The following is a 26,983-nucleotide window of genomic DNA, read 5'->3' as shown; positions in this document are numbered from 1 at the left end:
ATTTTTATAATGTTATAATTATAGATTATCTTAGGATAATATTACTTATTGTAAAATGAGTTATATTGGTAACATTGAAATAGATAACAGATATGCACATTAAAATAAGATTCTCCTAATAACGAATAGTTTTTTTCTTAAAATGTTTAAATATTTTTGGGGAAAATGTGTTGAAAAATAAAAAATAAAGAGATCGTTGTAACTATATATATATATATATATATATATATATATATATAGCGTTTGAGACATCAGATTCAAACAAAACCTTAGTGTGTTCGGAATGAAGCAATCGAAGGATCCGTTCGAAGCAGCGTTCGAGGAATCGCCGCCAGAATCTCCGACGGAGATAGAGGCGGACACAATCCATAACCATAGCCATAACCATAATCATAACCAAAACCCTATTCCTTCTCCTTCTGTTCTACCCCTCAACCCAGGGCCTCCGCAGAAGGCGAGTACGGTGGTCAAGAACAAAGACAAAGACAAGGACGATGAAGAGGAGGAAGAAGAAGACAACATGGACGTTGAGCTTTCCAAGCTCCCTTCCACCGGCGACCCTCACAAAATGGCCAAGATGCAGTTCGTAAATCACTTCACTTCAAATTCGTTACCTTTTTTCACATTTACCAATTTCTCCCCTTTTTCTTCTTCAGGACAATTTTATTTCAGTTCAGCGAAGAGCAGATGAGTAGATACGAGTCCTTCCGGAGGGCTGGGTTTCAGAGAGCTAACATGAAAAGGGTATGTGCCCTTCTTCTCTTCTTGTATTATTCCATTTGTGTTTCGTTGCTTTGCTTTAATTAACAGCTGCTGTTGTTTTGGGTTACTCACTTTCCAAGAAGCGTGTTTGTATTCACGTTGAAATACCACTTAATTTGATTTCAGCTATATATGTATTCACATGTTTGATTTAACGTCAATTAATATCATCTTAGGTGTATATTCACCTGTTTGAGTTAATCCAGTTAATTTGATATTATAGGAAAATGTACACTTGTTTGACTTTGCATTGAGGAACTGTGACATGGATGAATTTCGAGTTGAAGCAACTTCAATGGTTTTTGTGTTAGATAAAAAACATTATACTGATTTTTACTGTTAACGTACTTTTTGGATCTGAATTTCGTTTGTTTTGATAGAAGATTGAACCAAGAGCAAATTACATTGACAATACTGAGGTTTCTTGTTTGATATTGTACATGAGCCCTCTTTCCTTCTTTTTTTCAACGTTTACAGTAACCTTTCTTGCAGTGTTGCATCGTGTAATTGTTCCTTAGTGATCTTTCCTACAGAGCTGCACCTTGTAATGTGTTTCCTCCTGAGTATTAGGTCGATGATGTGTTTAACGTTTGTTTGTCTAATGTGCTTTATTGGTATTGTATAGAGGAAGTGACCGTAATGTATTTTAAACAATTATAAACAAGAGGAGTTGGTGTAGGGTAGGGATTAGAAAGGGAGAGGGTAGATTTGATAAAATCTTAGGGTTGTGTAATTTACTCTGGAAATAAAGAACAAGTATGGTTTTGGATTGGTGGTTTGTTGATGTTAAGGAAATTTTCCACGGGAAATTAATAGGTGCAATGAAAATATGATGGGAGAAAAAGAATAAGGGCATCAATATCATTGCATCAAACAATCATAAAGAGATCAATACGCTGCTGTAAATACTGAAATTGATCATGTATCAGAATTGAAGCTTTATGGTTTAGCCGGGTAGGCTTGTTTGTTTCTTGATTGAGAATTAATGTCAACACTCATAGAGGATTAGATTACACCACCACCTTAGACACAAGACATTGTCAAATGTAAAAAGTTAAAGTTGTCAAATTATTTGCTGGACTTTGTCCTGCTTTTAACTGATTGAGGCAACATTTGCATTTTCTCCTTGATGATTGGCTGGGTGTGTGCATGCTGCTCCTTTTGGATTCAACTCATGATTTTGCGTGTTTATGGATTATCATTCTCTATATCCAAATTTGCGTCGGTATTGCTGAAATTTTCTCCTCTCCCTCCCCTATCAGTTATTGGCTAGTATCACGGGGACCCAGAAGATTTCAGTGCCAATGACGATTGTAGTATCAGGCATTGCAAAAATGTTTGTTGGTGAAGTTGTTGAAACAGGTAAGGCTAGTTCTTCTTTGTAAGTTTGATACACTTCTAAAATCACAGTATCTACTTCTACAGATTTTAACGATGTTGCTGTGTTTTATTCAGTGCAAGCACACATTTTGCATAATTCCAGTTTTTTATGTTAATGAATTGTACTATATTTTGCAGCTAGAATAGTTATGAAAGAAAGGAAGGAATCTGGACCAATTCGGCCTTGTCATCTGAGAGAAGCATATAGACGGCTAAAACTTGAAGGAAAAGTCTTTAAGAGATCAGCCTCAAGGCTCTTCCGGTAGATGGACCAAATATGTGTTTAGATTTTGAGAGTTTTCAAAATATGTTTTGAAAATATGAAAGATATGATATATGGAGGAAGTTGTATCCAAAGACATTTTTAATTTTAAACACTAATTTAAATGAAAAGATATTACAGAAATATTTTCAATGTGAATGTTGTACATGATCTGTGGTAAATATGAATACTGTATATGATATCACTCCTTTGCAACAGATTCAATTTTGCAGTATCTCGCTATGATTTACAATCTAAAGAAAAATCACATTACTTCCAATAATGGCGCATTGTTTTCATTACATAAACTTAACTAATTCCCTTAACTTACCAAATCAATTTTCTTTTTATTGTCCCACGGTTTATTATTCATCTTTATTGAGGTAATACATTTGTATCACTTTTAAAACTAAATAGGTATTCAAGTTTTTAAAATGGTTTGATGATAATTATCAATGATAAAGAGGATTTTCTCTTTTTAAATAACTTTTTTTAAAACTAAAATGATAATTAACTTGTTCTTTTTATCCTTTTAAATGGTTATTTACTTGAATTTAATTGTTTTTAAAATTAGATTAATTGTTATTTATAACAAAAAAGAAAGATACATTCACATGTTTTCACTAGTAATTATTAATAAAAAAAATATATGTAATAGGCACATGTGTATTTGTTTTATAATAAAATTATTATTATGGACCTTTTTTTCTTTGTGTAAGGAAAAAGAAGAATCCGATTATAAATATTAATCATATTTGATATGTGAATCTTATAACTAAACCATAATCGGTTCTCCACAAGTATTAATTTGACAGTTAAATATTTTAGATCAATAATTGATTTTAGTCCTTAGAAATACTTTTAACCTTTAAAATCAGTTTTATTTAAATATGTTTCAACTATTCAAGCATAAAACATGTTTATATTTGTCGTTTTTTTTTTCTTTTTTAAATAAAAAGTAAAATAGGTTGTTAAGGTGTAATAATAACCATAAAATCAATTTTCAAAACAAAATTATTTATTTTCAGAATCAATTCTGAGTATTATAATTGGTATAACACATTTTGGTTATAATAGGTTACGTGACTAATTTAAAAAAAATACAAATAAAACCAGTTTTATCACACCAAAACGAATTATGATTTGATTATATATAATATCCATGTTTCAAATATTATATATAGTTATCAAATGATTATAGTTATTTTTCTCTCTCTCCGATTCTCATAGAAGAATAGTTATATGGTTAAGTATGGATTATCCTAACCATGAGCACTCAAGATATTAAAGAAACACTGACACTGACAAAACAACATAAATATAACTAAGAATAGCATTGCATAAAGTAAGAAAAAGGTAGAATGATGTCTCTATGAATAAAAAGTTGAGAAGAACATGTTCTGAAATTCAAGCTATTGGCTTCAACACATACATCTTGCAAGAATGCGGTTCAACAGTGACAGTCATTTTGCCCACGAACTGTCTTTCCAATGTCTCGTGCTGCATACATCAGAAAAGAACATGTGTCATTATAGCATCAGTATCCATTGAAAAACAACGTAGAATTTGTGACTAAATTGTTGTATTACCTCCCAAAGATCTCTTGCTTGAACAACAGTTGAAGGGTCAAGGCCGATATCTTCCCATTCTGCAGTCATCTCTGAAAGGCGATCACTGCATTTATTCAGTAAGAGAACAGCCACCCTGTATTCTGAAAGAGGACCTGCCCAAACCTGATCAAAAATCAGATTTTCATTACATACTTGTTTCTTTTCTTTCTCATTCAACCGCATGCATGCATGGAATCATTGCTCTCATGCACCTTCAACTGTGTGGTGTTATTTGAAGTTGAACAGTAGTGTTTAGGTTGAATTTGTGGTGTTGTTTTAGGATTGAGTCCAAGGTGTGTACATTACATGGTGAAATTTGTTGCCAAAGGGGTTCAATGGACCTGAAAATCTGATACCATTGATGAGTTTTTTTTAAATTAGGAAGAGATTATAAATATGTGAGGTTGAGTCTAATCCACATAAAACATCAACACTACTTTTAACTCAAAAGTTCAAGACAATGAACTTCTGAGTCTTTTTTTATATGATATTTCACTGTCATTTCTATCGACAAGACTTAAACTCACGTTTGGATTATTTCTAAGTGAAATTTACCTCGAGTGCTCCTTCCATCCTAACCCTTTTAGCTTGTACACCAAGTGGATCTGAAATTGGAACAAAAACATGTTAAAAAACCACACACATAAAAGGTCATTATAGCTTAATGTATAATGCAGAACTGATAGTATAGTATCTCTCCACCTTGGTTAACTGCAATAACCTCTGCATTTGATAGTATCTCTAGAGTGTCATCGTCCATTTTTCCAAGATCACAGCCAATAAGAAGAGGAGCCTGCAATAAGTCTTTGCATGAAAAAACAGAATCTACAAAGTGCAGTGTTTAAGCATGGCTTTTAAATAGCTCTTACAAAACTTGTATCTATTTCTAATTAGAAGACAATATTCACACGACTTGCAATTCAGTGCATGAACAATCTAATCTGAAGTATATGTCTCTTCATAGAAGTTACATACAAGCATGACAAGACAATGTTTAAGATGGATGGTACCTTGGAAATGGCCCATAAACTGAAGTGAACAACGTATTCATGTTTCTTCATCTTTCCATTTCCTACCTCCAGCATGTCAGGATCTATTGATTTTAAGGATTATTAAAGAATGGTGCACAGTAAGATGAATACAAAAGAGATACTCTCTCATGAGTTATCAGTGAAATTCATACCATTCCAACCACCAGGTTTTGCAAAATCAGCATAAACATCATTTCTGTCTATTCTTGAAACCATTCTGCCAAAAGTGAACAATTTTACATATATTTTCTACAATCACTAAGCATAAACCAAACTTTGTTACAATTTCTTGCTTACCTTTCCCAGTTATCATCAATGTCATCACTAGTTCTCCAGCTATTTCCCACTGGAAAACCCCATAATGCAGGGTGCATGTCTCCCCTAAGAACAAAGAACATGTAATCAGAGGGAAAAATTTGAAACAATCAACATTCTAAAAGTAAACAAAATTACCATTCACATAATGAGAAGTAGATTGGACGGCCTGCCTTCATCAAAGCTCGAGTCATAATAGGATATCTAAGATATCAAAAGAACACAACAATTTTCACTTTTGAGTACCAAGATAAGATTGAAAAATAACCATAAAAGTGCTATTAAATATGTAACTAGCTTCTGCTACCTTTGAAGAGGCTTTATTCCACCATTGTTACAATTATCATACTTGAGATAATCAACACCCTGCAAGAAGAAACAATGATATTAATAAAAGTTTGTTCAATTGACAGCAAGTCTTTCTATATTCAAATACTTGTCATACACTTGTTGTAATAAATCAAACACTATAAGTCTCAATTTTGGCTTTTCATCTTCAAGCCTTCAAGTCTGCTAATCATTACAAAACATGACACACTAATGACCATTAACAACATTCTTTCTATCACTCTTTACTGCTAAATCAAGAGGGGAATTGCTAAGTGATTAGCAGAACATGCCAAAATTTCTAATTTCTAATAAACTTTAGCTAATTATAGAAAAAAGTGTTGTTGACATTCATCGTTAATTGATAATCAGGGTCATAAATATGTGTGTATATAATATACCCATGATGCGAAAGTCTTGGCATCTTGCTCTTCATAGCCAAGTGAACCAGGCATACGTTTTTCACAAGTATAGTACCTGCAAAATTACCCTCAAACACAGTTCTACATAAACCTAAACAATGAAAGAGTTGAACAACATATGTATTTTTTTTATTATATCTTGTACCCTGCATCTGCATAAATGCCAAGCTTCAGACCCCTCTCATGAACATAATCTGCTAGGGCTTTGATGCCAAAAGGAAAATGTTTTTTATCAGGTACCAAATTATCCTGTAACAGACAATTTGGATGAAATACTTTATTAATTTCAATGAAATCATTTTAATTAGGTTTAAAGAGATGAAGAAACAAAACGTATACTATCAATACAATCCATACATCGATATCTCGAGTCATTTCACCCCAGCCATCATCTGTAATGTAAAGAATTGTTGATCAAGGTTACTTGCAGTTCTTATGTCATTTTGCAAACTAAAATGAAGTGAAATAAAAATAAAGCTGGCTATCAACACTGGAAAAAAAATGTTTTTTCATTTACCTATGTTAACGTAAATGTACCCAAGCTCAGAAAGACCAGAAGAAACAAGGACATCAGCTGCAAAACAATATGAACAATTTTGCAATTAGACTGTGATGTTGAATTGAATATTCTAGATATACAGTACTCATGCATACTACATTGAACCACAATTCTTTACTGTCTTCAGTAAAAAGGTTACAGGTAAAAATAAATAAAAAATTATGAACTCAATGGGCCATCTGATTCCACTAAAAATCCTTTCTTTAAAGTTTTAAAGTTGCTATAATGTTTGTCCCAGATGAACAAATGTTGTGTTTATGGTACCTGGAAGTAACATGCTTTATTGAGATAATAATTATTAGTGATTCTTTTATCATCTGCTAAAATTAGATACCTGCTTTTCGGATGATGGTTTCATTTATATTCTCGTGATAATGATTCCAGCTATTCCACCTGAATCACAAATCATAAATGTTTGAATGCATCAATCAGTAGTAATTTATTGTATGTTGTGATGTTTTTTGTATGTGATGTGATAATTGTAGCAAGTGGATAAAAGAACTTAATAATTGCATATACATAGATTTCATACCCCATTGGAGGAGTGAGACCAAGGCCATTCGCAAGAAGATTTCTCCTATTTTGGCTTTCAACATTCTTCATCAACCTTGAAGAATCACATAAAGAGCAAAACAATAGTGTCAGCACAACAAACACCAACATTTTTCCTCTCTTCATTCTATCAATTTACTGGTGATGAGGGAAAATAAGTGTATGAGTTGAGTTTGAATATATTAAGTGCGCTTGGGCCCGCGTGAAACTAAATGGTATAGGAGTATTATGGCATTGGGATGTGAGAGAAAGGAGGAGGAAATTATGTAATAAATGTTTCATGCAGTGAACGTGAATGAAAGAAATTTATTGGCATGGGTTGCACTGGAAAAGTTTTGTATAATAATATATTATGGTTTATATATATTAGGGTGGGATTTATATGGTAGTTCACGTAAGGGTTTATTTCCATGAAAATATGATGCATGGACTTAGGAGTAATTATGGTATATTATATATGTATATATGAATTTACGGAAGCAATTATGTGATGGCTAGTGAGATACATGGTATTTGGCATGTGACGAAAGTAAATTAACAATAAGGAGAGAGAGTGGTGGATATGTGGGGACCACTTTTGATGTGGGATGAAAAACTATTATGAATTAAGTTGTATGGTAAAAAGGGGAGGTGTATAAAGCATGGACTTTTTTTTTTGGTTGACTTTTATACTTGTATAATAATAATGGTGGTTATTAATTATTATGTTTTTTTGTCTATACTTCTATAATTTGGGTTGTGACATCCCAAAAATACAGTCATAACTATAAATTCAGAAAGTCACATTTAATAATAATTCAGTACAGTTTTTCACTAAAAACAAAAGCCAAGCCGTACACCTTACAACACGAATCACAATCTGAAGTCGAACGCACAAATAAAAACCTGACTGAACGGTTTACAGAAAACGTTTACCGAACGGTCCAAAATAAACTTAAATGAAAACGAGAGATGGTCGAACGACCATTCAATTCAACTAAATACAATACAGGCCGAGTGGTCTCACTGCTCGATCTTCACTTCAACATCCACTAGGTTCTCTTCATTCAACGCATCTTCCAAACGCTCGTCTCCATCTGCTCACATCCACACGGATGATCATTGCAATGACAAGACGGACGTACAAGAACAATTGACAACACAAGGAAAACGAAAGGGTAAGCTTACGTAATTTAACTCATGCATCAACATATAAATTTAGGTAAACTATTCAACATACATGTATATTTCAACATACACATTCATTAAACAACAACCCACATTAACGTATTCACAAATTAAACTCAACACGACTGACTGTCCGGACTGTATGAATTCTGTGTAGCTTCGGTGTTCGTGCACCCGGGTGATGTAGTAACTGGAACTCTCATCAGCTGCCACCCGAGGTTAATCCTATCTGTCCAATAATCATCAGGACTAGGACCTCCTGCCGTTCCCACACATGACGTATCCCCTCTACATGAGGACGAGTACTCACGGAACATCAGGATGAACAACCGGCTAAGCTTACCACATTCATACTTTACAAATCTCAATAATCAAATTCTGAGTCGTTCCTCCTTGGAACGCTCACTTAATCGTCCATACTTTTATTTCATCTCATATATAGTTCATCATTCACTTTTGATCATATATTCATAATTCACTAGTCATCATTCCATAATCATTTTCATCATTCATAAGGAAGCCATTAAAAAAGAACGTTCTTTCAAAAGTCACAATATTTCCATTCATCTCATGCAATCTTCATCATTTAATATTTGTCATTTTACTATTCATCATTTACTGTTCATCATGAACTATTCATCATTTAAATACCGAACGTTCCATCACAAGGAGAACGAGGACGAACGCTATCCGCGAGGCCAAAAGAACGCTCGTCGGATCAAAGAACGAACGCCAAAAGTGAGACCGAAAGACGCTCGTTCGAATCGAAGAACGAACGGTTTATGTTCAGAAAAATGCAAGTCAGGTACTGTTCACTGGACGAACGCTGTCAGCGAGACCAAAAGAACGCTCGTTCGTATTAAAGTACGAACGGCAGAGAAACAGTTACGTTCAGAGAACGAGCGCTCAAAATAATACCGAGCACTATTAGGACGAACGCTCAGCTCAAAACCGAGCACTATTAGGACGAACGCTCAGCTCAAAACCGAGCACTATTAGGACGAACGCTCAGCTCAAAACCGAGCACTATTAGGACAAACGCTCATTTCGAACGGATCATCATTTGGACGAACACTCAGTGTGAGACCGAGCACCAATTAGATCGAGCGCTCAATCTGAGACCGAACGCCAATTTTGACGAACGTTCGGTACGAGACCGAACTCCAATTTGAACGAACGTTCGGTATGAGACCGAACTCCAATTTGAACAAACGCTCATATTCAACCCGAGCACACGAAAGGACGAACGCTCATTTCGAACGGATCATCATTTGGACGAACACTCAGTTCAAAACTGAGCATCATTTGGACGAACACTCAGTTCAAAACCGAGCATCATTTGGACGAACGCTCTATATTTCAAGCGAGCACCAGGACGAACGCTCTATATGAAAACGAGCACTAGGACGAACGCTCAGTGTGAAACCGAACGCTAGTAGACTTTAGACATGAGGACGCTCGTCCTCAACAAGGGATCGATCCAAATGAACGAATCCCACTTGTGTTATTTTCATCAGAAAAACCGAACGGTCAGAGACCGTTCAGCAATGAACGTACGCAATTACAGGGGAGTGTTTTATTATTTCATTCCATATACATTCCAGTTCAAAATCTCATTGAAATCACATACTTTCATTCTTTCATATCAACCCAAAATCTCAGATTTCATATATTCTATTCCACCCAACATCTCATGCATCACATGTAACATAGTCATATATCATTTTCATTCCATAAAAACGAACGTTCACATAACCCAATCATAACAACTTCATACAGTCAAAATAACGAACGTTTACAAATAACATACATCAAAAACAGTTAAATTAAGTAAGCTTCCCTTACCTGGAATGAACGAACGTTCACAGGCGCACACAGACGCTTTCTACTCAAATCCTTATCACCAACGCTCGTTAATCCACTATATATGAACGAACGCTCAGAAACCCACCTATATTTGGTCATATACTGTTAGGACGAACGTTCAGAATATTTAAGAACGAACGCTCAACATGTAACTTAAGGACGAACGCTCGACAACACTGTTTGGACGAGCGCTCGTTACTAAGACGAACGAACGTTCAGAAACGAACGCTCGACAGAGAAAAAGAGACGAGCGCTCAAAACAACGTGGACGAACGTTCAATTTGTCAAGTTTTGGACGAACGTCCAATTTGAAACCAAATTAGACGAACGCGATTCTGCAGATTTTGCAGAATCACTGATTTTCCAGAAAACCAGAAAACCTCCATTTTTAACTCTAAAGCTTTTAGATTTCTACCAAAAACAGCAAAATGAACTAACCAAAACGAAAAATCTATCTCCCCTTACCTCTTGAAGACTTCCTTTGTGAATTCTTTGAGTCTAACTCTTCCAAAACTTGCAGCTCCAAGTAATTCCACCAAGCTTTGAACTTCTCCTTCTCTCACAAAAATGGCAGCAAGGTAGCAAGGCTTCTTCTCCATTTCAGAAACCAGTACCTCCTTTTATCTTTCAAGCTTGCATGGTGCCAAACACAAGAGTATCACGGACGTTTTCTTGCTCCCCACTTCCAAAAAGACAACTCTCGTGACTTCCTAATTGCTTCCTGTGACATCCCAAAAATACAGTCATAACAATAAATTCAGAAAGTCACATTTAATAATAATTCAGTACAGTTTTTCACTAAAAACAAAAGCCAAGCCGTACACCTTACAACACGAATCACAATCTGAAGTCGAACGCACAAATAAAAACCTGACCGAACGGTTTACAGAAAACGTTTACCGAACGGTCCAAAATAAACTTAAATGAAAACGAGAGATGGTCGAACGACCATTCAATTCAACTAAATACAATACAGGCCGAGCGGTCTCACTGCTCGATCTTCACTTCAGCATCCACTAGGTTCTCTTCATTCAACGCATCTTCCAAACGCTCGTCTCCATCTGCTCACATCCACACGGATGATCATTGCAATGACAAGACGGACGTACAAGGACAATTGACAATACAAGGAAAACGAAAGGGTAAGCTTACGTAATTTAACTCATGCATCAACATATAAATTTAGGTAAACAATTCAACATACATGCATATTTCAACATACACATTCATTAAACAACAACCCACATTAACGTATTCACAAATTAAACTCAACACGACTGACTGTCCGGACTGTATGAATTCTGTGTAGCTTCGGTGTTCGTGCACCCGGGTGATGTAGTAACTGGAACTCTCATCAGCTGCCACCCGAGGTTAATCCTATCTGTCCAATAATCATCAGGACTAGGACCTCCTGCCGTTCCCACACATGACGTATCCCCTCTACATGAGGACGAGTACTCACGGAACATCAGGATGAACAACCGGCTAAGCTTACCACATTCATACTTTACAAATCTCAATAATCAAATTCTGAGTCGTTCCTCCTTGGAACGCTCACTTAATCGTCCATACTTTTATTTCATCTCATATATAGTTCATCATTCACTTTTGATCATATATTCATAATTCACTAGTCATCATTCCATAATCATTTTCATCATTCATAAGGAAGCCATTAAAAAAGAACGTTCTTTCAAAAGTCACAATATTTCCATTCATCTCATGCAATCTTCATCATTTAATATTTGTCATTTTACTATTCATCATTTACTGTTCATCATGAACTATTCATCATTTAAATACCGAACGTTCCATCACAAGGAGAACGAGGACGAACGCTATCCGCGAGGCCAAAAGAACGCTCGTCGGATCAAAGAACGAACGCCAAAAGTGAGACCGAAAGACGCTCGTTCGAATCGAAGAACGAACGGTTTATGTTCAGAAAAATGCAAGTCAGGTACTGTTCACTGGACGAACGCTGTCAGCGAGACCAAAAGAACGCTCGTTCGTATTAAAGTACGAACGGCAGAGAAACAGTTACGTTCAGAGAACGAGCGCTCAAAATAATACCGAGCACTATTAGGACGAACGCTCAGCTCAAAACCGAGCACTATTAGGACGAACGCTCAGCTCAAAACCGAGCACTATTAGGACGAACGCTCAGCTCAAAACCGAGCACTATTAGGACAAACGCTCATTTCGAACGGATCATCATTTGGACGAACACTCAGTTCAAAACTGATGTCGCAACCGGAATCGCGACGGGACGACGATCCAATAAAAGAAAGAATAAAGATATAAAAATATTTGGAAAAAGAGATTTTGGAGTCGCCACCATAGTTTATTCTGGAAAACTACGGAAAAACCATAAAATGATAAAGCATGGTCAAATTGAACCAGATTCGTGGTTCGGGAGTGATGAAGGCTGTCGCGGCCCATCAAAAGTTGATTGCAGATATTAATGCAGTACAGTATAACTAGGATTTGACTCCTAGGTCGTCTCTCAAGGATCAATTTATGTGTGGTTCAGTTTTAGATCTTAACACGAAGTGGGGGGTTTGATTATTTTTTATTTGCAGAAAATTTAAATTTAAATTAAAATCAAAATTTAAAAACAGTTTTCAGAAATTAAAAGCTGAAATAAAATCAACATACTGTAAAAACGAAATTTAAAATGGTGCAGAAAACATAAATATAGTAAATCCTCAAAAATACAAAATACAGTAAAAACTAAAAGCAATAAATTCCGAAAATGGTAAAAACGAAATTTGACTTTTGTAAACATTACAGGAAAACGAAAATCACTGGGCAGTAAAAAATAAACAGAGAAACTTAAATTGCAGTTGAAAATGTAAATTGGAAATGAAAACTGTAAATTGGAAATGAAAACTGACAGGATCAAACTTCAAAATAGGAAACATCTTGATGAAATGAGTTGAGCAGAAATGTGAAATACAACAATTTGAAGTGAATTGGAAAATGGCAGTGATGAGAATAAAGATTTAAACTTCAAAAACAGAATTATAATTGACGGAGATGAAAATGAAAATTAAACATCAACTGAAAAACGCAGACTGGAAATTACATTAACACTGGAAATAAACATCAACAACACTGAAAAACGCAGACTGGAAAATTAAGATTCAGTACAAGACTTCAAATTTGCAACAATTAGAAACTGGAGTATTTGAATTAAACAGAGAAATTAAGCAGAGATGATGTTCGCAGCAGAAAAGAAGATGACAATAATTGCTTTCAGAAATTAAACATGAAACTTGATTGAAGACAAGAAGTAATGCAAATGAACATAAAATTCAACAACAAAAATCAGAAACTGTAAATTACATTCAACACTGACAGAGAACAACAAACCCAAAACCTCCCCAAGGGGGAGGGGGAAAAATTGAAAGCCAGACTACACTACTCCTACGCTACTGGAATCTGCCTCCTACCCCTACTCCTACTCCTACTACCGTTTCTTCTGCCAAAGCTCTCCTTTTATATTGTGGTAAGAGCCGTATCTGTGTGCTCTTTGATGATCCAAAACAAAATGTAAGGCCCCTCCGTTTCTGGTTCCACCACTTCACTTTCAAAAGATGATTGAAATTTTGTCATCACGTACTCCATGTGTGATTACTTCTGGACGGTGTAGAGCTCGTGAAGAATGGATGTCCGTGAGCTACTTCAAAGAATCCGTGAGTTCCATGTGTGTGGTTCCCACTTCCCATCAAGGAGTGGTTGTCTGAGAGCTCAACATGATGGACCATCATATTCCTATTACAAACGTGAATCTTCACTAAATCCTGTTTAACCACTTCTTCATTGTCGTGGACTCTTCACCTCTTATGTGGACCGTGAGGTCTTCGTGTTGTTGTTATGCTTCCATCCAAGATACTAGTTCAGACTTGTGCATCTACTTTCTTCTATATTGAATCTGCACTAAAGGTGGAACATAAGATTTGCTTTCCTTCCATGTGCTTCTCTTTTTCTGCTGCCCTTACTAGACCAAGATGCTGATGTGCTTGTCTTATTTTCTAAGTGGAGCGTGAATGTCTTTCAATTAAGTTTGTTAAATGTGCACATACAGCCGTGAACTCCACATCCACTTCCCAAATTTAATACTTTATTTTCTCCCTTCCTGACCGTGTGCATTTTTTAAGTGTTGCTTTTGTGAATCAGCTCCCCTTTTTGTTTTCCAGCCGCACACCACCAAACTCTCTGCTGACCCTCTTTTCCATCCAATGCTTTACATGTCAGCACTCACTAAAGTTAGAAAATCATGGAGCTGCATTCTCTCACTCCCAATTTCTGGCCGTGTAATATTCCAATATTTTGGCACTCACTTTCTTTTCTTTACAATTTAAGAATGTATTTCTCCCATGCCTTTACTGTTGCTCAGAAATATGGTCAGCAACACTTAGTGAATTCATGGGCTGGACATCACCATTTTGTCTTCCATGCTGGATGTTCTCCATGTTTACTGGTTGGAAATTGCTAGACAGTGAATCCAAGTTGGATGCTATTTCCTTACACTGCTGCATTTTGTTCCAGCTGTGACAGCACCTTCTTCCCTTCCTTTTCCAGCCAACTTTCCATATTTTGTCCACCATTAATCACTACTGGATATGCCAAAAGTAAGCAAGGAGCTCTCCATTCCTCCTAGGCCGTGAACTCCTTTCAGCTGCAGCCTTCTTCCTTCTCAACATGTTGGCTTTGGACCTGGAACGTGGACTGCCGGCGCTGGAGCTGGATTGTTGGAGCGCGGCAGCTGCTGGTTGGTTGCGGATGAAGATGGAGCTTGGATGGTGGAACGCGGATGAGCTGCTGGTTGGTTGCTCCTGGCCGTGAAGATGTTGAAGCTTTCAGCCCCCACCATGACATGTTTCCCAAACCATGTGCTGACCGTATGTGTCATACGTCTTGTCCTTAGCAAATTTGCTTCAATCACTAAAAGTAAAAAAAATTCCAAACCATAAAAAAAAATGAATCATCACTTGACGTATTAGAGGTGTAGGCCGTGGCATTTTTTTGACCCAATGAATCAAGACATCTCCAATGCATACTAAATGAATTTCCAAAATATCCCAATTTGTAATTCCAATAATTTCCTAATACAAATAATTAACTTAAAATAATTCAAAATAATTAAAATAAAAATTACTGGTTAAATTAAACACAATTATGAAAAACAGGAAAATATTGGACAATTAAGAACAATTTCCTGATTAAATCCGGTACAATAGACTAAATGTAGTGAACCAAATATTGACTCATCAGGGAGTCGGTTACGTGTAGGGAAGGTATTAGCACCCTACAACGCCTGCCCTAAGGCAGTACCTTTAACTAAATGCGCGAATGTGGATGTGATTTTTCAAAGTGTTTAACATTCCCTTGAAATAAAACTCTAAAGAAACAAACAATATTTTTTTAGTTTTTTGGGCCCGACAAGGATTGACCTTGCTCCTACGTATTCTCATGCAGAATGAGAAATCAGGGTTACGTAGTTCTTTTAGAAACTGTTTGAGAAATTTGTTTGGAAAATTGTTTGAAAACTTGTTATGGATAATGATTTGGATTTTTGGGAGAATGAGCCTGACAAGGACTGGCCTTGCTCCTACGTATCTTCACTTTTGATGGAGAATCAAGGATCACGTAGTTCTGGAAGGCGATATTGTTTAAGTTTGAAAAGTAGATGTTTTTGGTTTTTTTTGAGGATTTTTATATTTTTTGGTATTTTTGAAGAAAGGGAAAAGGTTTTTGGCACAAGGACGATGCGTGCGATCACACATGTGCCTAAACCTTTAAAACGTATTTTTGGTATTTTTGAAGAAAGAGAAAAGGTTTTTGGCACTAGGACGATGCGTGCGATCACACATGTGCCTAAACCTTTAAAACGTATTTTTGGTATTTTGAAGAAAGAGAAAAGGTTTTTGGCACAAGGACGATGCGTGCGATCACACATGTGCCTAAACCTTTAAAACATATTTTTTGGGTATTTTTGAAGAAAGAGAAAAGGTTTTTGGCACAAGGACGATGCGTGCGATCACACATGTGCCTAAACCTTTAAAACATATTTTTTTGGGTACTTTTGTTTATTTTTGTGATTTTAAGAAAAATTATATTATAAAAGCAAACATGTCAATAAAATTTAAGAAAACTATTTTTATGAATTTTTTATTTAAGAAAGACAATATTTACAAAATTAAAACAATATCAAAGCTTTAAAGATTATTTTTGATTTTTATTTTATGAAAATGAACGTGCCAGGGCCCAAACTCTTCTTCATGTCAGAAACGGGCCGAGACACGCGTTAGGCTTGGTCGAATAAGGTGGATGGTGTCGGGTTTGGTTGAGAAGCAGTGAGCTGGTTGGTTAATGGCGTGGAGGAGAAGATGGATCTGCGGTTTGTATAGGGAACGGTGAGGGAAGAGAAGCGCGTCGAGGGTGAGGTTTGGAACGCGGCAGCAACGAGAGTTTCACCATTTGCGGAAAAGAAAGAGGGGCGAGCTTCACATGGCGGTGGTCTCGGTGGTGGCTTTTCTACGTTCACAGTGATGAGGTTGATGATCAGAGAGTGAATGGGTGAATGGGATTCCTGGATTTATTGTTTGCAGGGGGGGATGCATGAATGATGTAGTGGTTGCTGGTGAGCGTGATGAAGCCGGTGGCAACGGTTTGCCTCGCTCACGGCGGCTTGCGGCAGTTGAAGGTGATGAAGTGAATATAAAGATGGTGGAAGCAGTTTGAGGAGATGATGGAGTCATGCAGAGGGAAGTGAGATTGGGGTCCGTTTTGCTTCATGAAAATGCTTGCTTTATGACAAAAGAGTCTGCTATTCTAGTTTGCTTCTATTTGCATTTCTTTGCGTGCTTTATGGGTGCAGTTTTGATTAACAGAGAAAAGGCAAACAAATTTAACCATATACATTGCTTGGACATCAATCATTCATCTCTACGCGTGCATAAGGAAAACATGTCTATGAGGAGCATGACCAAAGAGCTTAGGTAAACAATAACTTACCTTTTCAGCTTCAAACGAAAATTCTTCTTCTTCTTCTTTTCTTGGATTGATCTTTCTTGTTCCAAAAAAAAAAAAACGATCCTCCTCGTCTCAGGATGAAGATAATGGTATTGATGTGTATAAGGGTTAAAGGCTCAATGGTGGAACAATGTTGGAGATGAAAGTGATGAGGTTGGCTGTGAGTGATGAGGAAGAGATGGGATGAAGATTATAGGTGTTGCAGACGGTGTAAGGAGCTGAAAGTAATGGATGAAGGGTTGAAGGCAATGAAGTTGGGAGTGAAAAGGAAGTGGTTTGTTGAGGTTACAGGTGTTGGCCGTGAGGTATTGGAGGGTGAGGATAGGTTGAAGATGAATCCTGGAGGTGGTATTAGGAGGATATTGATCTGACCGTGAGCTGTCGGGAAGAGATAGATGTTGGCCGTTTTTTAGGTGAAGATGATGATATTCGAAATGGTATATGGATGAAGATAATGAAAAAAAATCCCCCATTGGAGGTGGTGTCGGATGGTTTTTATTGTCAGAAAGAGACTAGTGTCGGTAAGTTTGATTGGTGAAATTGTTGGTGGGCAGTTTCAGTGGGATGGTGGAAGTTGTTGGTGGTGATGAGTGGAGCACTGGAGGTTGGATGGTTGGAGCACTTAAGATTAATGGTCAGAGCACTCAAGAATGACTGACCCTACTACCCACCAGATATCTCATCTTGCTTCTCTTTTCTCTACTGTTGCACCTTTGTTGAATCTTCTGGAAATAGTAGCTCTGTGGTGCAGGCCGTGAGCAGCTGTTAATTGCACACCTTAGCTGTGTTGGACCGAGAATGCCTCCAAGACGTGCAGCCAATCTAAGCTTCTGGATGCCTATTGCTTCTGTTTTCGGGTTCTTCCTTCTGTCAAAGTAAAATGAGCACACATTTCCTTTAAAATTTAAACAAGGATGACCTGCTGTAGCCGTGACTTTCACTGCAGCCGTGACTTTCACTCCCTTTCTCTGAATTTTGCTGAGACATATGCATGTGGGACATGATGCTTCCCACCTCTTTAATGAAAAAAAAACTATTCCCTGACTAGGTGCGTGTGGTGCTGCACTCTTCAGCATTTTTATACATTTTAAAACAATGAAACACATGTACTTCTCCTTCATGTATGTGGCAACAGCTAATCAATTCAAATTCAGAATAAATTCTTATGTAGTTGGGACAGCCGTTAGCGCTCTTCTTTTATCCATTTAAAAATAAATTCCCATGTAGATGGCTGCTCGTCTTATCCATGTGCTGCTGCCTAGTGAGTGTGTGAGACAACCCACTTCTTCATTACACCACTCAGACTAAATCAATGCTGCTTCTTCCCATCTCCACGTGTTACTGCCCATGCTTATTGCTTTGCTGCCAAGCTGCTGCTTCTGGAGTTATTGCTGCAGGCCGTGAGCTTCACAGCTGCTGGATGGTGGACCGAAAATGCTTCCCAAACTGCTGGAAGCGTGAGCTGCGGTTGCAATTTTGGAGATGCGCTTCTGTTGAACGACCGTGAACTGGTGTAGATGAGTTGATTGAAGCTGGAGCTGCTGTCCGTGCGTGCTGGACGGTTGTTGGACGCTACGTCTGGAGTTGAACGTGTTGGAGCTTGCTGGACAATGGCAGCTGCTTTCCAAAGTTGGCCTAGCACCTCTCTTTCTTCAATAATATCACATGTGTGGCAAAAGTAACGTGATGGACAAGTGGTAGAAAAGGGGAGGTGATGGACGAGCGGTTGAAAGGGAGTGATAAGGACGAGCGTCAGAAAAACGAGCGTAGATGAGGGGGAACGAATTCGGCGAGCGGTCGCGCAAAGGACGAGCGCTCAAAACCGAATGCAGGGAAAACGAACGCTGGAGGAGACCGAACGTTCAAAAGAGAAACCGAGCGTCCAAGTGATGACCGAACGCTCCTTAAACAATAAAAACCGAACGCTCAATAAACAATATAAACCGAACGCTTAAAAAACACAATGTCCGAACGGTGAACATGAGAGGTTGAGGGCGAGGACGAACGGTTCAACAGTGAGCAAGGACGAACGGTTCAACAGTGGAGAAGGACGAACGGTTGAACAAGAGTGGGGAAGGACGAACGCTGAACAATGGGGAAGGACGAACGGTTCGGTTCAACAGTGGGGAAGAGAAGGACGAACGCTCACTGTTTGGACGAGCGGCCACAGTGGGAAAGGACGAACGGTCACAACAGTTGGGAAAGACGAACGGTCACAGCAACAAAGGGAAGGACGAACGCTTTCAGAAACAGTGAAGAAAGACGAACGCTTGAACAGTTTGGACGAACGGTTGAACAATTTGGACGAACGGCCTCAGCAACAGTGGAGAAGGACGAACGCTCACTGTTTGGACGAGCGGCCACAGTGGGAAAGGACGAACGGTTGAACAACAAAAGGAAAGGACGAACGGTTACTTTGGTCACTGTTTGGACGAACGTTCAAAAGAGGACGAACGCTCGCAAGCTTGAATACTAACCGAACGGTCGAATAGTGAAAAAGGACGAACGGTCGCGTAAGGGAGAGGACGAACGTTCGCACGAGCGCTCAAAACCGAACGCTCGCTGAACACAATCTTCATGGAGACCGAGCGTTCATCAAAATATTATGACCGAACGGCTGAACAGTGCATAGGACGAGCGTTGAAAACCGAACGCTTACATACAAAAACCGAACGGTAAAACTGGGACGAACGTCTGATACCTCTTTTTTTTTTTTTATTATTATTTTTAATTTTATTTTTATTATTATTTTTATTTTTTATTATTATTTTTATATTATTATGAAAATAAAATTATTAATCAACCCGGACGAAATTGAGTGTTGACAACTGAGCATCATTTGGACGAACACTCAGTTCAAAACCGAGCATCATTTGGACGAACGCTCTATATTTCAAGCGAGCACCAGGACGAACGCTCTATATGAAAACGAGCACTAGGACGAACGCTCAGTGTGAAACCGAACGCTAGTAGACTTTAGACACGAGGACGCTCGTCCTCAACAAGGGATCGATCCAAATGAACGAATCCCACTTCTGTTATTTTCATCAGAAAAACCGAACGGTCAGAGACCGTTCAGCAATGAACGTACGTAATTACAGGGGAGTGTTTTATTATTTCATTCCATATACATTCCAGTTCAAAATCTCATTGAAATCACATACTTTCATTCTTTCATATCAACCCAAAATCTCAGATTTCATATATTCTATTCCACCCAACATCTCATGCATCACATGTAACATAGTCATATATCATTTTCATTCCATAAAAACGAACGTTCACATAACCCAATCATAACAACTTCATACAGTCAAAATAACGAACGTTTACAAATAACATACATCAAAAACAGTTAAATTAAGTAAGCTTCCCTTACCTGGAATGAACGAACGTTCACAGGCGCACACAGACGCTTTCTACTCAAATCCTTATCACCAACGCTCGTTAATCCACTATATATGAACGAACGCTCAGAAACCCACCTATATTTGGTCATATACTGTTAGGACGAACGTTCAGAATATTTAAGAACGAACGCTCAACATGTAACTTAAGGACGAACGCTCGACAACACTGTTTGGACGAGCGCTCGTTACTAAGACGAACGAACGTTCAGAAACGAACGCTCGACAGAGAAAAAGAGACGAGCGCTCAAAACAACGTGGACGAACGTTCAATTTGTCAAGTTTTGGACGAACGTCCAATTTGAAACCAAATTGGACGAACGCGATTCTGCAGATTTTGCAGAATCACTGATTTTCCAGAAAACCAGAAAACCTCCATTTTTAACTCTAAAGCTTTTAGATTTCTACCAAAAACAGCAAAATGAACTAACCAAAACGAAAAATCTATCTCCCCTTACCTCTTGAAGACTTCCTTTGCGAATTCTTTGAGTCTAACTCTTCCAAAACTTGCAGCTCCAAGTAATTCCACTAAGCTTTGAACTTCTCCTTCTCTCACAAAAATGGCAGCAAGGTAGCAAGGCTTCTTCTCCATTTCAGAAACCAGTACCTCCTTTTATCTTTCAAGCTTGCATGGTGCCAAACACAAGAGTATCACGGACGTTTTCTTGCTCCCCACTTCCAAAAAGACAACTCTCGCGACTTCCTAATTGCTTCCCGTGACCTCTCCTTCATTTATCTTCAGCACATTTTCTTCAATCAACGCTCCTTCTTTGTTGCCCACTGGAACGAGAATGTGTGTGTGGGTCATGCTCTGATACATTCTTTTCCCGCATTCCATGCTCCAATATTTTAATAAAATGTACTCAGCTTCAATACAGTTTTGTCTCTAGTGACTTCATTCAATTAATTAATCACCACATTGTACATGGAGGGGGGCCCTCCATTCTTATCACGGTGCTTCCCTTCTCGGCTAGGTGCAGCTCCGGTCCAGAATCAACGTGCCATCTTCTCCCATTCATCACCACCGTAGCTTCATTTGTCAAGTTTCTATCATGACACCACTTCATCTTCCTTGCTTCACCGTGCAATCACGTTGCAGTTGGTCCCAAACGTCCCAGTTCTCTGCTTGCTGGACATGCTTTCTGCTGCCTTCATCCATGACCCTCTCTGTACTCTGCTGGAGCTGCTTCAACACATCCCCATCATTCTCCAAAATAAGTGGCAAGTGGCGGCTGTTGTTCACTCTCTATCTCTCGGTAGCTTCTCCTCCCTCAATGCCACTGCCGCCATGCCGAGATGTCACAGCCACTCTTCTCCATTTGATCTTCTTTCTTGAAGAATTCCAAGCAAATGTGGCAGCCGTGAGTTTTGCTCTGTAGCAGCAAGAATGTTTCTCTCAAACCATTTGCAAATCATGTTCCCCCGTGAAGCCCTTCCCTACCATACCAATCATCAAAGGACGTCCCCACCACTTCACATGCTCAGCTGTCCACATGAGGCCCACCTCCACCACATTTTCTTTTCTAAAAGAATATGCGGTCCTTACATGGGTTGTACGGAGAGTATAAAGATGAATCTCTTCGTCTTTGCATAATTATTTTCCTTTAACAAAAAGGTTAAATTGGAAGTTTCAAGCAACATATTTTTGTCATTAAAACGAATAAGATATGATTCAGATTTATCATAAGAGATTATGAAAGAAGAGAGAAAAATTGTGTGCTGTCGGGTTGAAGCTCAGCCTACCGAGATTCTGGGTTGAAGCATGACCTATCAAGATAAAAGCTCATCTTGCAAGGTAGAACCTCAAACTATTGGGCTCGGGCTCGGATTATCAGGTAGGAGCTCCGGTTTCCTTGAAGGAGCTCCGTCTGTTGGCTAGGAGCTTGGTTTTCCTTAAAGGAGCTTGACAAGCCTAGTAGACACCTCACAAACATGTGTGCTTCGTATAGGGATGACAACGGGTCGGATCGGGCATGGATAGTGCCTACCCGCAACCCGACCCGACAAAAAAAATCCACCCGCTACCCGCACGGATATCCGCTTAAAAAATATCCGTGTGTATTTTAAAACCCGCGGATATCTGCGGATACCCGCAAATATTTTAAAAAATATATATTTTAATAAATGATTAAAATAATTTAAATAGAATTACAAAAAATATATAAAATATAATATAAATTAAATTAAATTTAAATTTAAATTCAATTTTAATTAAATTTAATCTTGTAAAATATAAATTAATGTTAATTTTGATTAAATTTAACTTAATAAAATATAAATTAAATTTTTATTTTTATTTTTTGCGGGTAGCGGGTATCCGCGGGTACGGATAGTATAATACCCACACCCGATCTGTTTATAAGCGGGTATTAAAATATCCGCTACCCGTGGGTTGCGAGTAATAAATATCCGCGGGTATCAATTATCCGTCGCGGATTTTATCTGCAAATATCTGCGGGCGCGGATTTTTTGTATGCAGACGACATAGCGAATTCACAAAACTTTTTGGATCAAGACAAAAAACAGATGACGACAGAAGATCTTGATCATCCACAAGAGGTGGTTACTTCAACTCCAAGATACCTATAATAAACAACACTAAAACCTAATAAAAGACCATGATTTAGGAGTGTTTATTCCAACTCCAAGATACCCACAAGAAATAACACTAGAATCAAGAGAAGACCACGGTTCTAAGACCAAGCTCCAATACCATGTCAAAATATCAAAACAAGAAAGAGCATACGAGAGATTTCTTTGTTTAGAATTGTTTGCTTGTATTCTCGAGTCCTCTTCTCTTAAATAGGTAGCATGGAAATTGCAAGAGATATGCAAATAAAGGGAAGTATTATACAAAATTTCCTATTTAACAGCAATATATCAAAGGTGAAAAATAATAATCTAAAGACATAATCAAATACATTAACACTAGGATCTTACTAGCAACTCTTATCAACTCGGCACCTTGAAGCACCAACCTCTCCACCTTATAAGATTCACTCTATTTTTTATAAGATTCACTCCATTTTTTCGGTAAGGACATAAATAAAGGACTTAACAAGAATCATATATGAGCAGGCCTTGGTATACAGAAGCAAACATAAATTGTATGGAACAAGAACAATTAACAAGCTCAAACACCAGTCCGAAAAAGATGATGGTTGACTTTGGAGACAGGCATTAATATATCTAATTGCCATTCTCATAAAACATAAACATCATACGTTGTTGGTAAAGTACAAATATCACAAACAATGCTAGAAGTGTCAGTTCCAACCGATACCCTCTTCTTCTTTTGCCAATTGCCTCTCTCATCTCCATCTATCTTTTCTATTTTTCTCCCTATCAAGGGATCAATAGCAGGTACATGGACTCCACACACAGAAATAGGTATATATGATTTTCTTTTTAATTTTTCTTTTGAAATAATTCTTCTGGTCATTATATACCTATCTGACAGAATCGATTCTGAAAACCTTAAGAAGATACAATTAGAACAAAGTTCCCGGTGTTATACTTTGATATATTTGTGTTGAGAAGTGACTGTATTAGGATTCCTTAACTTTGATTTCTTTAAAGTTAAAATCAAACAAAACTTCTTGTATTATGGTTTGTGGAGCCCACTTCACATGAGCGTACCTTGGGAGTTAGGACACACATTTTTTGCTGCTTTACTCCTACCTGACTTTGCCATACATTGCTAAGCAATGGAAGATAATATAATAGAATAGAAGCTTTTCTTGGCTTTAAAGCTAGAGCAGTGACATGACACGGTATCTACTTGCACACCACTCTTCTGTCTTTGATCCACTTCTATGTAAGAAAATTTAAGATGATCACTTATATAATTTGGTCCAAAACATCATAAGACATCGTGCCTAGGTAACCAACTCTATGGAAACACACGTGAGATTTGGATTACGTACAATTTCCTTGGTCCTTTTTCTGACTCTTACTACAAGTTTAAGCTCAACTGCATTTGATGTCAGTGAATATGAAGATGGGGAAAGCGTTGATATAGCAGATTTTATCTTAAGTTTTGGGTATGTATTAGAAAACCCTTTTGTTAATTCTTATTTCTGTCCTTTTTAACTTTTGGTACTTAACTATATTTGTTGGGGTTAAGAAATGAAATGGAAGACATGGAAGAAAACGAATGGCAGATGGTGCAAACTAAAGCAAACCAATTTGTGGTGAACGACCAACCTTTCTATGTCAATGGATTCAACACTTACTGGTTGATGGTATTTGCTGCGGATGAGTCCACCAGAGGAAAGGTCACTGAGGTGTTCAAACATGCATCCTCTGTGGGCATGACAGTTTGTAGGACTTGGGCCTTCAATGATGGCCAATGGCGTGCTCTTCAGAAATCTCCATCAGTTTATGATGAAGACGTGTTCAAGGTCAGTGCTTCTGATTTATCTGCTTGTTATTTTCAGCACTTTTTATGTTCTACTGAAAACAGTATCACGATTACTTCTCTTGTATAGTCAATTTTTTCTTCACTGTTGTATTATGGTTAGTAGTTATTAATGTTTTAAGTGATGATACTGCCAATTTTCTAGTTGTATGTGCAGTTAAATATCAATCCTCATGCAATTCCATTTCATTGTTTGAACCATAGGCGTTGGATTTCGTGGTAAGTGAAGCAAATAAATACAAAATAAGGCTTATATTATCACTGGTTAACAACTGGGAGGCTTACGGTGGCAAAGCACAGTATGTAAAGTGGGGCAATGCAGCTGGCCTCAACCTGACCTCTGATGATGCCTTTTTTTCACATCCAACTCTCAGAAGCTATTACAAGGCTCATGTTAAGGCATGTAGTTTCTTGCAATCCAGTAGATAAAATACCACCTTTTGTAAAGCCTGTTTTGTTATTTGCTGCAATGCTTAACAACCTAAAAACTAATTGGATTTAGTACTATTTTTAATTGTGTAGACTGTGCTCAATAGAGTTAATACATTCACAAATATCACTTACAAGGAAGATCCAACCATTTTTGCTTGGGAACTGATGAATGAGCCTCGGTGCAACTCAGACTCTACAGGTGATGTGTTACAGGTTTGCCCAGGTCCTGTGGAACTATTCTTTCAGTTTGTAATGCATAAAATCATTGCATTCAATTAATCAGTTCCTTCCATGATATCACATCTTGTGTCCAACTGAATACATTATAGGATTGGATAAAAGAAATGGCATTCTATGTGAAAAGCATTGATACAAAACATCTGGTGGAGATTGGACTGGAAGGATTTTATGGCCCCTCGACACCTCAGAGATATCAGTTAAACCCAAATGCATATGCTCACCAGGTCGGAACTGATTTTATCAGGAACCACCAGGTTCTAGGTGTTGACTTCGCTTCTGTTCACATATATCCAGACTCATGGTAAGTTACTATGTTTATTCAATGATGACATTTGCAATAGTATGTACAGTATCATAAAAATGAACTACTGCTGATACATTAATGTACTATGCCATAAGTGTCTTCTCTGCTTTTACCATTCATCTGATTATCTGAAATCCAAAATGATTGTGAGAGTTTCTAACTATTATTTGACTACCTTGCCAAAGGATTTCACAATCAATTGCTGATTCACACCTCCCATTTATAAAGTCTTGGATGGAAGCGCACATAGAGGATGCTGAAAAGTATCTCGGAATGCCTGTTGTTTTTGGTGAGTTTGGTGTGTCTGCAAAAGCTCCTGGCTTCAATTCATCATACAGAGACAACCTTATAAACACTGTGTACAAGACAATCCTAAACTCTACCAAGAAAGGAGGCAGTGGAGCTGGAAGCCTTGTGTGGCAGCTCTTTCCTGATGGAACGGATTACATGGATGATGGGTATGCAATTGTTCTCTCAAAATCACCTTCCACATCAAGCATTATATCCCTTCAATCCACAAGGCTAGCCCTCTTCAATTCCTTGTGCTCTACAAAATGTCGTTGGGGTTGTAAGAAGCGAAATGTGTTGGAAACAGCACTCTATCATGACGAACTCTAATACCATATGAGGAAAGTTGCAAACTTCTGCTATGTAAAAAACATGTATCTGGTGCATCCAAGATAATAGCTTCAGTATGAAAATGATACTACAGAGAAAAGTGAAGAGAAGAGATAAATATGGGTATGCAGCATACCATTGTATTGATGCCAATAGTTATACTTTGTATGTTCTGACAGTTGTGTGGCAATTTGTAAAATAAGCTAGTAATTTTGGTGTGAAGAACTATGTTATTATATCAGTGTCAACTCTTGTAAGCAACAAGAAGCAC

The 26,983-nt window shown here is 37.7% G+C and overlaps 3 protein-coding genes across 4 annotated transcripts; 2 read left to right on the top strand and 1 right to left on the bottom strand.

Moving 5' to 3' along the window:
- Window positions 1-237: 237 nt before the first annotated feature.
- LOC108346962 (transcription initiation factor TFIID subunit 11) lies at window positions 238-2,604 on the top strand. The gene is made up of 4 exons (XM_017586039.2): window positions 238-582; window positions 657-744; window positions 2,025-2,124; window positions 2,281-2,604. The coding sequence occupies exons 1-4, from the start codon at window positions 284-286 to the stop codon at window positions 2,406-2,408; spliced, it is 615 nt and encodes a 204-aa protein (XP_017441528.1). The 5' UTR covers window positions 238-283; the 3' UTR covers window positions 2,409-2,604.
- A 1,073-nt stretch (window positions 2,605-3,677) lies between these two features.
- On the bottom strand, window positions 3,678-7,331 carry LOC108347241 (alpha-galactosidase 1). The gene is made up of 15 exons (XM_052868180.1): window positions 7,201-7,331; window positions 7,003-7,061; window positions 6,627-6,683; window positions 6,467-6,501; window positions 6,255-6,358; window positions 6,089-6,164; window positions 5,668-5,726; window positions 5,499-5,564; window positions 5,343-5,426; window positions 5,198-5,262; window positions 5,025-5,107; window positions 4,717-4,807; window positions 4,570-4,619; window positions 3,994-4,137; window positions 3,678-3,904 (listed from the first exon to the last, which is right to left on the bottom strand). The coding sequence occupies exons 1-15, from the start codon at window positions 7,329-7,331 to the stop codon at window positions 3,812-3,814; spliced, it is 1,197 nt and encodes a 398-aa protein (XP_052724140.1). The 3' UTR covers window positions 3,678-3,811.
- Window positions 7,332-23,966: 16,635 nt separating this feature from the next.
- Window positions 23,967-26,948, top strand: LOC108347538 (mannan endo-1,4-beta-mannosidase 6-like). Of its 2 annotated transcripts, XM_017586848.2 has the most exons (7): window positions 23,967-24,088; window positions 24,688-24,741; window positions 24,825-25,101; window positions 25,323-25,517; window positions 25,641-25,763; window positions 25,880-26,091; window positions 26,280-26,948. In XM_017586848.2, the coding sequence occupies exons 1-7, from the start codon at window positions 24,066-24,068 to the stop codon at window positions 26,710-26,712; spliced, it is 1,317 nt and encodes a 438-aa protein (XP_017442337.1). In that variant the 5' UTR covers window positions 23,967-24,065; the 3' UTR covers window positions 26,713-26,948. The 2 variants fall into 2 exon arrangements, with proteins under 2 accessions (XP_017442337.1, XP_017442336.1); XM_017586847.2 differs by lacking the exon at window positions 23,967-24,088 and having other exon boundaries at window positions 24,530-24,741.
- The last annotated feature ends 35 nt before the right edge of the window (window positions 26,949-26,983 follow it).

The sequence above is a fragment of the Vigna angularis genome, chromosome 9, assembly GCF_016808095.1.
Source record: "Vigna angularis cultivar LongXiaoDou No.4 chromosome 9, ASM1680809v1, whole genome shotgun sequence".
Classification (NCBI taxonomy): Eukaryota; Viridiplantae; Streptophyta; class Magnoliopsida; order Fabales; family Fabaceae; genus Vigna; species Vigna angularis.
The sequence above is the reverse complement of the archived record's forward strand: the minus strand, read 5'-3'. Positions and strand labels throughout refer to the sequence as shown.

Excerpts from the sequence above, each read along its gene's own strand:
- LOC108346962 (XM_017586039.2), top strand. The coding sequence starts at position 284 with ATGAAGCAATCGAAGGATCCGTTCGAAGCAGCGTTCGAGGAATCGCCG. Across the intron at positions 583-656 it reads CACAAAATGGCCAAGATGCA|GACAATTTTATTTCAGTTCA; the intron begins GTTCGTAAATCA and ends TTTCTTCTTCAG. Across the intron at positions 2,125-2,280 it reads TGGTGAAGTTGTTGAAACAG|CTAGAATAGTTATGAAAGAA; the intron begins GTAAGGCTAGTT and ends TATATTTTGCAG.
- LOC108347241 (XM_052868180.1), bottom strand. The coding sequence starts at position 7,331 with ATGTTGGTGTTTGTTGTGCTGACACTATTGTTTTGCTCTTTATGTGAT. Across the intron at positions 5,727-6,088 it reads CCAAGACTTTCGCATCATGG|GGTGTTGATTATCTCAAGTA; the intron begins GTATATTATATA and ends TTCTTCTTGCAG. Across the intron at positions 4,808-5,024 it reads GTTTATGGGCCATTTCCAAG|GCTCCTCTTCTTATTGGCTG; the intron begins GTACCATCCATC and ends GACTTATTGCAG.
- LOC108347538 (XM_017586847.2), top strand. The coding sequence starts at position 24,593 with ATGGAAACACACGTGAGATTTGGATTACGTACAATTTCCTTGGTCCTT. Across the intron at positions 24,742-24,824 it reads GATTTTATCTTAAGTTTTGG|AAATGAAATGGAAGACATGG; the intron begins GTATGTATTAGA and ends GTTGGGGTTAAG. Across the intron at positions 25,764-25,879 it reads CTACAGGTGATGTGTTACAG|GATTGGATAAAAGAAATGGC; the intron begins GTTTGCCCAGGT and ends AATACATTATAG.